Genomic DNA, 13,694 nt, shown 5'->3' on the forward strand with positions numbered 1-13,694 from the left:
TAAACCAGCAATGTTTGGTGAAGGGTTAACGAAACTGAAGAGTAACACTATTGTGCTATCAATCATTTGCTTTTCCAATATAAGAAAATTATAAAATACAAGCGTATTTATTAACCCAAAGTAGTGTTCAACAAGTTAAGCGACATACATACATGTATGTTTGTGCTTATCCGCATATCTTTGCATCTTTTAAACTCGGTTCTCATAGGCAAAATATGAAAATTTGATGTTGATTAACAGATGCGATAGCATAAATACATATAAACGGAAATATGTTGATATAAATATTATATATTTAAAAGAAAATATACTTTATAAGTTTTATGTTCTTCGAAAAAGAAGCAATTACGCGATATGAAACATTTCGAGCTAAGAATTTTATGTGCTGACATGTTGAAAACAAAACACTACTGTAACTCCTATCCAAGGTACATATGTATGTACTACGAGCAATTCGAAAAGCATTGTTTGAAAACATGTTTGCTCGCTTATAAAGATTTTGTTATCTACATAAATAATTGTTGCAATTGCCTTTAATTCTGTTATATTATAAATTAACTAAACTTTCGTAGCAATCACATGTATGTGCAAAATTATATGCTACTCTAAACAATTAAAGACATACTATAATAATATAATATGTACATGCAATTTTTTATTGTTGCAACATCAAAACAACTAAAGACCCATTTACAAAAAACTTTCCACGCTTTGCGTCACAGTACATACTTAAACAGCGAAGCACAGAAAACGTAGGCTATGCCACAATAAAAGCTTAACTTTCAGTGGCTTTCTCTAATAAAAATGGCGACTGTGGTTTGGAAAAGCGTAACAAGATGAGAGTTGCTTCTTGCGTCGAAAATGTTTTATGAGAACGTACACCCATAAAATAATGTAGTACATCGAACTTTTCTGTCGAAACAAATGTCCGACGCAAGGCGAAGCAAAAGTTCTATGTGAATTGGCCATAATAAATCCTATGATAACTGTATATTTGCATATGTATACTTTGTACACACTTCTATATTCAAGTCAAGCTTGATTTGGCGATGTGACAAAATGAAATGTTGCAACTCTTTAGGAGTCGGATAAAGGAACTCCAAAATCATACGTATTAATGCTAACATCAGAACTGTAATAAAATATTCAATTATGTTTTTTTTTGTTAGTTTTAGTATTAAAAGTTTATGAAAAGGCTAATTTACGTAATCGCTTTCTTCATAGCCATATTAACTGAGTTACTATAAAAAATGAATTATTGTTAACGATTTAAATTCAAAGCATTTGCAACAAGACAAAATGAAAAACAATGAATATACATATACATATATACAATAATGAAATATATAGTACATATATTAACGTTGCAATTATTGTTATATAATGATGATATTTAATCTTTTATAACAGGCATACTCATCTACATTAACAAAGTACGCATGCAAAATTAATAACTTGCTTCTGTATAATATAATATGCTTATTTGATTTTGGCTCAACGAGTTGTAATCTACATACATATACTAATGTATACATATAAGTATTTAAAGCTTAAGCGATTTTTTCTCAAAAACAAATACATATGTATGCACATTCATGCAGCCGTATGTATGTACTTCATTTTTACCTATACTGTATATTTAAACGAACCTATGGACGAAATGTGAATTAAACATATACATATGAATAATGTGAGGATACTGGATAATATTAAACAATTTAATTATACTTACACATATAGTAAAAAAATAAAAAAGCCTATATACTTTGTTTTGATTATATATGAGCTCCTGTTACGGGAGATGAATTCAAGCTCCATTATTGAAACGTTTGCAGTTTTTTTTTCATCTCCGTACTCTTTTGGTCTAATTTACTCGAATACTTCTGCCGACATTAATAACGTAATGCGTTCACCTATCGGAGTCAAGTATTCAAATTCAGAGGCAATCTAAACGAAAACACCACAGTTGTGTGAACTTTGTGTGAAAGAATGAAAAAATTAAATCAAACCGATTAGTTTTAATTAATACAATGACGGGAATGTTTTTGGGTGTGATTGCTTATTATTCAATTGAAAGGTTTTTTCGGATTAAATTATTATCGATGATACCGAATTTAAAAACCTCAATTAAAATACAGTTGAGTTGTAAACATTGATAGTTCGAATGGAATGAATATTTGCAACGAATTTTTACTTCGCAGTGAATAATAATCATTGTAATTGGAAGTGACTTTGAATTCCTATTGTTTTTTCTCATTTTATATTTTTATTGTATACTAGAGGACCAGTCCACGCTTCACTGTGGCTGATAATAATACTACTACCATCTATATGATTTCTATTAGTTGGATTATAACTATTAGTTAATGAGATATAGCATTTTTGTGAAGCAACTTGTGATAGTTTACAAAAAAATGGATCATAAAGCATTTCGTGTGTTAATAAAGCATTGCTTTTGAATTTGGGCTCAGGGAAATCCACCGATGAAAAGATATATGCTAAGCTTAAAGAGGCGAAAGCTCTGTGCAAAGTGGGTCTCTTGTAAGTTCATAATCCAACAAAAACAAAGAATAACTGATTCTGAGAAGTGTTTGTGTGCTCTTTAAACGTAATAAAACCGAATTTTTGCGCCGGTGTGTGACAATAGAAACATAGCTCCATCATTTCCCACTGAAGTCTAATCGACAGTCATTCTAGTGGACTGCACATGATGAACCGGTCCTCTGGCATGGAAAGACGAAAAAGTCGGCTGGAAGGTTATGACATCAGTCTTTTGGGATGCACGTGGTTATAACATAGGCTATGTTCGTAAATGCATCATGACGCGCATCATGACGATTGCATAACAAACAGAACGTTCAGAAATGCCAATATTGCAGCACTGCAATAATCAAGCGTTCAAAAAGACAACACTTCTATCAGCTGTCACTCATAATTTCTATCAAAAAATTGTTTACTGCATTTAACTACGATGTCTGACGAAAAGTAAGTGCAAAACTGTTTTATTTTAATTTTTGTATTGAAATTTCGTTAAATTATGTTAATAATAATTGTATAAATTATTATTTTTAAATTTTTAGTGAAAATCTCAGTAATGCGGAGACACAGTTATTGCGGTACGGTAGAATATGGAGGACGAGTTTAAATCGGGTAGAAGGAAAAAAATGTATTGTGGAAGAAAGTTGTGACCGTAGTTAAAAATGTAAATGAAAACAATAAAAATTAAAATGAAGTTCATCAGAAAAAGTAATAAAAAAATTATTCAAATAAAGGAAGGTGAGGTAAAGTAAATATTTTATGATGAAAACATAGTGGTAAAATAGTTTCTTCTATCGATTCCATTGATATCATCTGAATCAACGGGTGCATCTTGAATTCCTTCGATTTCATTGTTGGTTTCCATATCGGCATGTGTTATTGCATCGTTAATATGTTCAGAATAACCTCCCTTATTTATGATAAAATTGTGTAAGATAGCACAAGCGAGTTTTACATTAGATGTGGCTTTAATGCTCGAAGCTTCAATATAATTTAAAATTTTAAACTGTTTCTTAAAAATCCCGAAAGTTTGTTCTATAAATACTTTGTCTTTTAAAAGACAAACATTTGTACCTACAAATTTTTTTTTTGACTTCAATACCCTTCTTTTTCTTAAATTTAAAGAAAATCTATCATTTCTTTGTTCACAAATTTCGTCTAGTGTTAGATTCAGCAAAATTTCCATTTTAGTATTATACGCGTTCAAAAATGCAAACAAATGTATCTGCAAATTGTCAAAAATTGTATAAGAAGTATCAAACGTCAAACTTGCAGTGTTGCTACTGTTGCTTATGCTGCAAGTCATGATGCATTTACGAACATAGCCATACTCAACGACTGATTACTGAGCCAGTCATAATCTATTTCACAGCGTATTTGGTTGCAGTTCTTTTCTACTATTCCAAATACTTAGCAATTTTATTTTTTTGAGGAAGAATCTGTTTAAAATTGTACGCATATATTCAAATATTCCTACAAACACGAATTTTGAACAAATGCTTATGATTTGAAATATAATTTTTGTATTTATGAGTTGTATTAAATTTTGACATAAAGAGATTAAAGGTATCCTATGTCTTTACCCTGGTTATAAGCTACTTCCCCACCAATTTTCAGCCAAATCGGTTGAGCCGTTCTTTAGTTATAAATGGTGTAACTAAAAACAACTTTCTTTTATATATATATCTAGATGTAAATAAAACTCCAAGATAGATTTGTTAAAATCACTTATGCTTTTTTAATTTTCTTTTTAAAAAGTAACAAGTAACTCTATAAACCTTACAAAAGGAAATGAATACGGCATCAACCGTGCCATGTTTATGGTCACAAGCATCGTCAGCTTGATGATAACAATAATGCTTATACATAAGTATATGCAAATGGGGTTTCTTTAATAATGGTATATTTATCATAAGTATAAAAAACTATTAACAACACAATTAGGCATTACAATATTTTTTGCTTGCCAATCGGAACATTCTTACGCATACAAAGACACAAGTCAACGCTTAATTTTTTCTCTACATCTGATATTTATATTAATTACAATTTAATTCACAGAATACATCATTGTAAAATGGTAGTAAAACAACAATTTCCCTTCTTTCTTCTTACAAAACACAGTTATGGTTTTTTTTAATTGTTTTATACATTTCACAAATTTTTATACTCTTGCAACATTGTTGCAGCTGCTGTTCACCAAAGGGTTGTACGTATCACCAAAAACTAAACGAGATAGATAAAGAGTTATATTTATAAATGATCAGGATGACGTGACGAGCTGAAATCAGAGTGACTGTCTGTCCGTCCGTCCGTGCGTGCAAGCTGTTGAGAAAAAATTGATATATCTTACTGAAACTTGGTTCCTTAGCAAAACAAAAGTACGAGTTTGAAGATGGGCGTAATCGGAGTACCTCCACCCCCACAAAACGAAATTCCAGGTTCGGTCAATATGTGAGATATATAGTAGCATGTCTGTATGCTACAAATGGGTTGAATCGAGTCAATACTTCCCTTAGCCCCCACATACCTAATAAGAGGTTTTCGAACTTCCGGGTGACTTTATATTGCATACATACATATGTATGTACATACATATAAATAAAATCGAGAGGGTGTATTTTTCTTACAATGTACACATGTTTGTTTAGAATGAATAAAATCGGGTGAAAACTCGCCCAAGATCCCGTATAACTAACATGCTTATGTACTTGAAGGTACTTTTTTAGGTCTGTGATCTTTGATAGTTGCAAGAGTATAAAATGTTCGGTTATATCCGAACATAGCTATTCCTTACTTGTTAAAATATGTTTCCCTTTATCTAAATTATGATTTTTACTTTGATAATAACAGTCCTTTATTTTATTTTTAACTCTAAAAGCTTTTGGTCAATTTTATGATTTCTTTGTAGTTTGCCTTAAAATAATTGCTTCTTATTTATATATCTCTTTATGTAGGTGTATCAATGTGTGTACATTTTCACATTTGCATATTTATGTGTGTTTCAAAGGGCTAGATGCTTTTCATTGTTTTCGGCGCAGTGACGCAGTGATGTGTTTACATTTTAATCTTGACCAAAGACTAACTGTGTTAGTGTTCCCTTCTCTCGCATATATTTACTGAAATTTAATTGGTTTAATTTTTGGCTAATAATTTGTTTTCCTTTATATAATATTAGTGCTTTGTATGTGTTTCCAGCATTTAAAATTTCCATGTATATGTATATGTGTATTGATGTATGTATGTGTATATTTATATAATTAATCATAAGAAATATGTTTGTTTTCCTCTCTCTATTGGTGTGTGTATGTGTTTGTATGCTTAATCACAATGAGATCATGTCATATAGCGCATTATTTCACGCAACGCGTAAAGCAGTTCGGCCTGGTTGCGGGCCTCCATTATCATCAGATTAACATGGACCTGCAGATAGATAAAATTATTTGAATGGTAATGAATATACTGTAAATAATGATATATGTATGTATGTTATAAATCATAAAATATATGTCCATAATCCAACGATGAATTCCGATCGGATCGACCCTAGCGCACTTACGTCTTTTTATTATTCCACAACCGTTAATTTAATGAAATATTATGACTTTAAATACATTTTGAATATTTTCTCACCTTTTCACTGTCTTGCAGTTCGACAAGTATACTGTCATAGTCCTTTGTGGTAATCCTTTCTGGGAAGCAGCAGGCTGTTTTTATGAACATTTTTAAAGGCCGATCCAATAACTGTTAATTAGTTTATAAAAAAAAATATTATCTAAGCTGAAATTAACTTGAAAACATGTGTACGCGTATAAAGTACAACCATGAATACACAATTACGTAATAGTAGTTACATGCGATAATTTTGAACTTTCTTTCGGTGCAATCATATATTTGTATTTATTTATTTGTGTGCGTGTGTTTGGTGAATCCATTTAAATTTTTGCTAAACTCTAAGTAACCCGTTTGGAAGACAATAAAAAAAAATTTCAAGAAGCAGTTAAATTCAATTATTAACTCAGTTAAACAAATAAAAGCTGAAAAGAGATATTGTTTATACACACTGTTATCGAACGGCAGCTGAACGCGCGCAATTACAGAGGAGTCATAGGGGTGTAGTTAGTAACATACATATATACATACATACGTGAAAACAAACAAAGTATCTCGGCAAATACATTAAAACCTAACTGATTTTGTTTAATTCCTCAATCTGTTAAATTCTTAAAATCATTCGAATATTTTTCTTCGGTTAATAGCTCGCCAATTTCTTACAAACAAATCGCAATACCATTGCGTGCGATTAAAAGCAGATGCTCCACCAACACCGTGCAAACCAAGCACTGCACACATACACACATAAAACATTAAATTTGTTGCATTTGTATTGTAGAACGGAAAAAAAGTTCGGATACACACGTACGCATTTATTCACCTGATTCACTTCACCGTAATCGTAATCGTCATGGCGTATACCGTAGATGCACTGAATGTAATTCCATATGGCCCGACGGAATTTCGACGTGTCCACATTGCGGTAGCCGCCCATGGTGAAGTACGTCAGATTGTAGGCGGCACGAAATTTTTGATCCAAAAGAGTACCAACATCGCTGTACAGACTGTGGCGAAGAATAAAATTTCGATTTTTGCTTAGAACGAGTTAAGAATCTTGACGCATGCATGTCTTACCCATTTACCAACGAATAGCCGTGATCGTCCCACGAGTAGTCTTGAACACGGAAGGTGGAGGGTATATTTTCGGCACCACGACGCGCAAAATCCTGATATGTGAAGGTGGGATCCTCGATGTAGTGTGAGATGATTGGCGGTACTTCGATGGCGGCTTCGAGAGCGGCTGCAGGTAATTCGGCGGTTTGCATCTCAACGCTCTTAAAACGGTTACTCAGTTCTGCTTCGCTGCACTCGTCATGTTTTTGTGAGAGCACTTTCATGCGTTCAACCAGCGCCTCTACCGGCACATTTGGTTGGGGCGAGCCGGAAGCTGTTTTAAATTAAACTGAAAATATGAGCTATGTTCATATGGATAAGCCGTCTTACTTATGCTTACGAGTATGTTTAGCGACGCCATTGCTGGTTGCGCCATGTGTGGTGATGTCAGTGGGCATAGATGGGCTGCCGCTTATATTTGGCACGTTATTATTATTATACATCTGATGATTACTATGGTCTAGAACGTTGTTGTTGTTGTTGATTGTTATCTCACTTAGGACCGCCTTTGGTTGTTGTGGTATTTGTTGTTGCAACGGTGGCAGCGGTAGGTTCGTCGACAATTGCTGCTGGGCGGCGGACAATAGTGCCGGAGCAGTCTTTAATTTAGGACTAGACAGACCATCCAGTTTTTGTGTGAGACCGCAGGAGAATACAAATGAAGATAGCGAATGAAAATGCGAGAGCAGAACCATTGCATGCACCACTTCGGACAGCGACCAGCTGTTTTTGCCTTTCGTTAGACCCTGCGGAGGAATCAACGTTAAAGTTACATTGAGATTTACTGTGAGGCATGCCCTCTACCGCGCGAAATTCAAACTCACCTCGATGTGTTCTTTGCGTAGGAGCCACGGTCGATGGGCTAGTATTTTATTTATATCATATATGGCACGTAATTTTGATGGGATATAATCTAAGCCATTCAGCCACTCGGCCTTGCCGCCCTGATTGATGAACTTCTTCTCGTACATTTTCACAAGGTATGGGCATTGATGCCGGGCTGCAGCCTAGAAAAAAAGAGGAATAACGGTTTATATTTTATTTAATATTAACAATGAACACAATTGATTGATCAATGACAGCTACATACATACATATGTATATCATATAGTAGTCCGATCTGAACAATTTGTTCGAAGGTCATAGCGTTGTCTTGGACAATAATCTATGTCAAATAAGATATCGTGTTCAATAAAAAAATGTTTACCATGCTACAAGGACTTGAGTTTGATTTGATAGTTTGTATGATTCCGACAATTGAGCAGTTTCTTGTGGAAAAAGGCCACTGGTCAGTTATATTAGGCTGTCAAAAAAGTCTCGCTAGTTGTCGCTGAAAGCGCGTAGTTCTAGTTTTATTCGTCACATCGGGTCATGCTATATCTTTTTGGAAAGCTCATTTCACGCGCTAACACGTGTTTGATTGATTGTCGTTTCTTTTAAGTCGTTCGTGAGTTATAGCGTCGCAAACATGGAGCAAAATAAAGAGAAAATACGGCATATTTTACAGTACTACTGCGATAAAGACAAAAATGCATCTCCAGCCGCCAATAAAATTTGTGCAGTTTATGGACCCGATACAGTTTCCATTTCCACCGCACAACGATGGTTTCAACGTTTTCGTTCTGGTGTAGAGGTGGTCGAAGATGCGCCACGCTCCGGAAGGCCTGTCGTCGAAAATTGCGATAAAATCGCTGAATTGGTCGAAAGAGACCGGCATAGTAGCAGCCGTAGCATCAGTCAAGAGCTGGGCATGAGTCATCAAAAATTCATTTCAATTTCAATAAAAACAAAATAAAAAATTCAATAAACATACCGCAAGACTATTTTGACAACCTTATATTTAAATAGTTTACAGGGTCTCCGATATTTCCCTTCAAGTGGTACCAACTTAATGGCAAACAAAAAATAGATACCTGGTTTGGGAGCAAGTGAACATCCGTATGTCTAACAAAATGTCACATGCATGCGTATACTCGTACATATATAATATTGGTGTTAGGGGAAGATACTAAGTGATATTATTTGGTATCAGGCAACACTCAGTGTCAGTCGGAGTTTCATGAAATTCTTTTTCAGCATGCGGGTTTGAAATATTATAGAAAGCCAGTACTGTCATCCAGCCAATAAGTTTTACCAAAAATTTATTTTCAGGAGAAATGTATTCCGTGCGTCGAAAGATATTTTCACGTAATTTCTTCTCGCCTTCCTAAAAACCCAAATAGCCATTGCATGACATGTCAGCAATAAATTTTTCGCTGCACTTAAATAGCCAAAAAATAATCATGCAGGAATGAGTGCGTTACATTTCGAGAACAACAGATGAGCATCACTAACCTGAAAACAAGTATGTATCTCAAGAGCTAAAGATTCAAAGACAAAGACGTTTGAAGAGCAATCGCACAAGCAAATAAACGTTTGCAATTACAACTGATTTATTGTATAGCGTGGATTATTTGGGTTAATTTGCTGAAAACTCGTGCCATCAAACGGATAATTTTTAAGAAATAAAATTCAATTTTTAATGCTAAACTAAATTGGAATGCATGAGTGTGTCGCGTCGTCGAAAATATGTTTGAAAAGCCGCGAGAATTAAAAAAACAAGGTACCTGACATCAATACATACATATGTATGTATGTATGTACATTTGTGTCTATGATGTGTGGTCCTATTGCATTTGCACATTTGCACAGATGCGTGCCGTTTTGGCTGGTTTTGGCTGCCCCTTCAACTGGATGTGCGATGCAGTTGCGTGTAGCCATATGCAAATGACAGCGAGTGCAATGAATGTGCAAATGAAAAGCTCACTCATTTTAGTGCGTAACGCATCGTTAAAAAATTACGAGGAAAACAGCGCACACCTCTGACTCATTTCTACCCATTATACACGGTGCTCAATACCCGATCTCTTGTTGAAGATGCCGTTTTATGAAATCATTTTCTTCTAACTGAAACCTTTTTTTTCGTTTTCAAAACTTTTTTACTCGATTGCGCCACAAAGGAATTCATATATGGAATGTTTGGTATGAGCTATAGTTCATAGAAATAATGTAATATCGGAAGAAATTGTTCAGATCGGCTCACTATAGCATATAGCTGCCATACAAACCGAACGATCGCAATCAAGGGCTTGTCTGGAAAACTTTCGCATTCGACGTGGTATCTTCACGAAATTTGACATGGATTACTGCATAAGGTAATGATATAATCTAGAAAAAAATTGTTCAGATCGGATTACTATGGCATATAACTTCCATACAAACTGAACAAATAGTTACTAAAAGAAATGCACCTGTGAAGGGTATATTAACTTCAGTGCAGCCGAAGTTAACGTTTTTTCTTGTTTTCTATATAATTATGATAAACTTAAGTATATGTATGTACGCATTTGAAATCATCGTTGGGATCTGAAATTAGAGGAGGTACCACATGAACAGTTCGCCAGAATCTTTACCTCGCTACGACGGCTACTGCTGCTTGTTTTGCTCTACAAAATTCAAATCGCGTTATTGTTTTGTTTATCCGTACGATTGTCTCTCTTTATATAAAATATGTATGTTATACGCATTATGTATGTATTTTATTAATTCATATATTATTATTTTTAAAAAACTTGTGTGCGCGTTCAAGCCAAACAGCAAATGTAAATACATATTTACAAGCACACATATACAATTTATATATGTATGCATGTATATAATAGTGTACATCTGCGTGGTACATACATATGTACATAGATATGCTTCGTTGCCAAGTTCCTCATTAAAATGCAACAACAAAAATGTGAATAATATGTTAGATCAGCTATAATTCGAGCGGCTTCAACAATACAATAACAACGTACATACATTGACAATCAGCTCATTAGCATTCCCAATATAACTACATACTATATGTTATTTTATTTTTATTTATAAAATTTATAATTATATTAAAGTACATACATATTATATAGACCGTTCTGTTTCCTTTGTCATATTTTTCTAACACACAAGAACCTGAGTAAGCTAAGTTTCCGGTATGTAATTTATGTTTTTTTCTTGGATAGAATTTTTCTAAGGTTATCCCACAATTTACGATGACATATAGCATCTTTATTCACACATAAAAATAAGAAAAGTTGATGGAAACCTTAAGCTCTGGTGAATAACTCAGCAGCAGGATTTTAAACTGGGATTGGTTAATTTCCATAGCACTGCCGTGTACGATGGAGATGGTTCTTAATTACAGAAATACATGTTGTCTTATTTTGCTAGATAAAAGTTACACAGGTTCCTTGGTAGTCATTATAAACAATAAGCCATATAAGAATTCCTTCGTTCTGTAATCGCCAAGGCAATAAATAGAACAGATCATATACACGCATACAGACAGATCATATGCAAACGTACATGTATGTATGTACGCTCGGCATTCCGGCTTGTGTAAATGCTCGAGTTGTGACGAATAAAATTTGATGGGCATTAGCTTAGGTTAGATACGAGATATATATTTGAAAATCGGTTTTTAGCCATCATCAAACAAAAGCCACACTACAGATGAGTATTTACTGGAACAGCTTGGTAACTACTGTGGTTACTTATACGCACTATCATACAATTTACTAAGGCGACGTGTTGTTTGAGTTCTTAGATATCGTATTAATGAAATACTTACATAAATATGTACATATATTATCTAAATATTACATCATTTGACAAATAAATATATTTTTCCATATGAGTCGTTACATGTTTATCATCAACTTTTCCAAAAGAATCCTAAATACTTTTCGTTTTTTTTTTTAACACATTTAGTTGAATAAATGTGTGTATGTGTGTATATGCATATAGCTAAATGATGATGCTTCTGTGCACAAACAATAGCCACAATTGTAGCCAAGCAGTCTCATAGGACAAAAATTTGCATTCGAACAAAGAGAAATAAACAAGCTACACATTCGCCTGCTGTAAATGTTGATCTGCTTTCTGTGCCAAATTTATTTTGCTTTGCTTTTGTTGTTGCTGCAGTGTGTGAGTAAGTAAAAGTGGCAAGCAACAGCACGGTTTATTCACACATGTTGACACTGTGGCTGACATGCCAAATAGCTGAGATGCACAAATGAATACTCAGCGCATGAAAAATAAAAAAATACAATGGCGGGTTTTGTTGTTGGTGCTGTTGCAGTGAGCTGTCAAGTTATTGCTTTTATTTGTTTCGTGCTTAGCTTTTGTTGTTGTTTGTTTTAAAAGCTATTTCGGCTGACTCTAACCGTTGCTCTGCTCGTGTCGCTCATTGCATCTAGCGAGCGTTGTCGCCAGCGTGGAGCGTTTCGGTTGGAATCTTTGTAAATGTTGTTTCTGCTGTTGTTGTTGATAGCATTAGCGATTCGATGGGCCGCCGTTGACCGCCACATAGAGCAGATGTCTTATGTTTACAATTAAGCAACACGAGTATTAGGAAAACAAAAATAACAACATCTAATGTGCTAACTTACGTTTCCTATCTAAGCTTAAAATCGTTTGTATGCACAAAAACAAACCACATTGTACATAAGTACGTACATACATACTTGTATGTAGTACAAAAACCACGTACGAATAATGCAAAAGTCAATCTAAGAGTGAGTGGCAATACAAGCATCTACTGGCTGAAATCGCACTAGTTAGGAAAATATCCGTTTTATATCATCTAAATATTTATTGCACTTCATATTTTTATACCCTGAACAGGGTATATTAAGTTTGTCACGAAGTTTGTAACACCCAGCAGGAAGCGTCGGAGACCCTATAAAGTATAAGTATACTTATATGAATGATCAGTATATTGAGCTGAGTCGATTTAGCCATGTCCGTCCGTCTGTCTGTATATATACGAACTAGTCCCTCAGTTTTTAAGATATCGTTTTGAAATTTTGCGAACGTCATTTTCTCTTCAAGATGCTGCTCACCACTATAACATATAGCTGCCACACAACCTGAACGATCGGAATCAAGGTCTTCTTCACAAAAGTTGGCAAAGGTTAGTTTCTAAGATAATAATGTAATCTCCGAAGCTGCCATACAAACCGAACGATCGGAATCAAGGGCTTGTATAGAAACCTTTCACATTTGACGTGGTATCTTCACGAAATTTGACATGAATTACTGCTTAAGGTAATAATATAATCTCCGGATTACTATAGCATATAGCTTCCATACAAACTGAACGCATAGTTACTAAAAGAAATGCACTGTGAAGGGTAACAACATTTTGTAGTTTTTCTTAACTTTAAGGGGGAGGGGGTAAGGTTTGACAACTTTTTTTTTCCATTTTTTTTAATTTTTTTTTCTGAACCATCAACATCTCAAGAATATTGTGTTAAAGTTTTAGGTCATTCGGAGAAAAACTAACGAAGTTACAGCAGGTTGAATAACGGTACCTCTAACTACCTGCGCTGAGTGTACAAAAC

At 34.2% G+C, this 13,694-nt stretch overlaps 1 protein-coding gene across 5 annotated transcripts in view; it reads right to left on the reverse strand.

The window, feature by feature from the left end:
* Window positions 1–5,365: 5,365 nt before the first annotated feature.
* The window catches only part of LOC120771028 (sestrin homolog), a 66,407-nt gene continuing 58,078 nt past the window's right edge, over window positions 5,366–13,694 (reverse strand). For 4 of the 5 annotated variants that reach the window (XM_040098805.1, XM_040098806.1, XM_040098807.1 and 1 more), the window contains 6 exons: window positions 8,091–8,273; window positions 7,607–8,012; window positions 7,228–7,540; window positions 6,962–7,157; window positions 6,172–6,282; window positions 5,366–5,961 (listed from right to left, as the gene is read on the reverse strand). In XM_040098805.1, the coding sequence (XP_039954739.1) occupies window positions 5,875–5,961; window positions 6,172–6,282; window positions 6,962–7,157; window positions 7,228–7,540; window positions 7,607–8,012; window positions 8,091–8,273 (1,296 nt within the window). In that variant the 3' untranslated portion in view covers window positions 5,366–5,874. The remainder of the gene's footprint in view (window positions 5,962–6,171; window positions 6,283–6,961; window positions 7,158–7,227; window positions 7,541–7,606; window positions 8,013–8,090; window positions 8,274–13,694) is intronic. The other variant, XM_040098804.1, reaches the window with a different exon arrangement.

Source organism: Bactrocera tryoni, chromosome 3 (assembly GCF_016617805.1).
Source record: "Bactrocera tryoni isolate S06 chromosome 3, CSIRO_BtryS06_freeze2, whole genome shotgun sequence".
NCBI lineage: Eukaryota > Metazoa > Arthropoda > Insecta > Diptera > Tephritidae > Bactrocera > Bactrocera tryoni.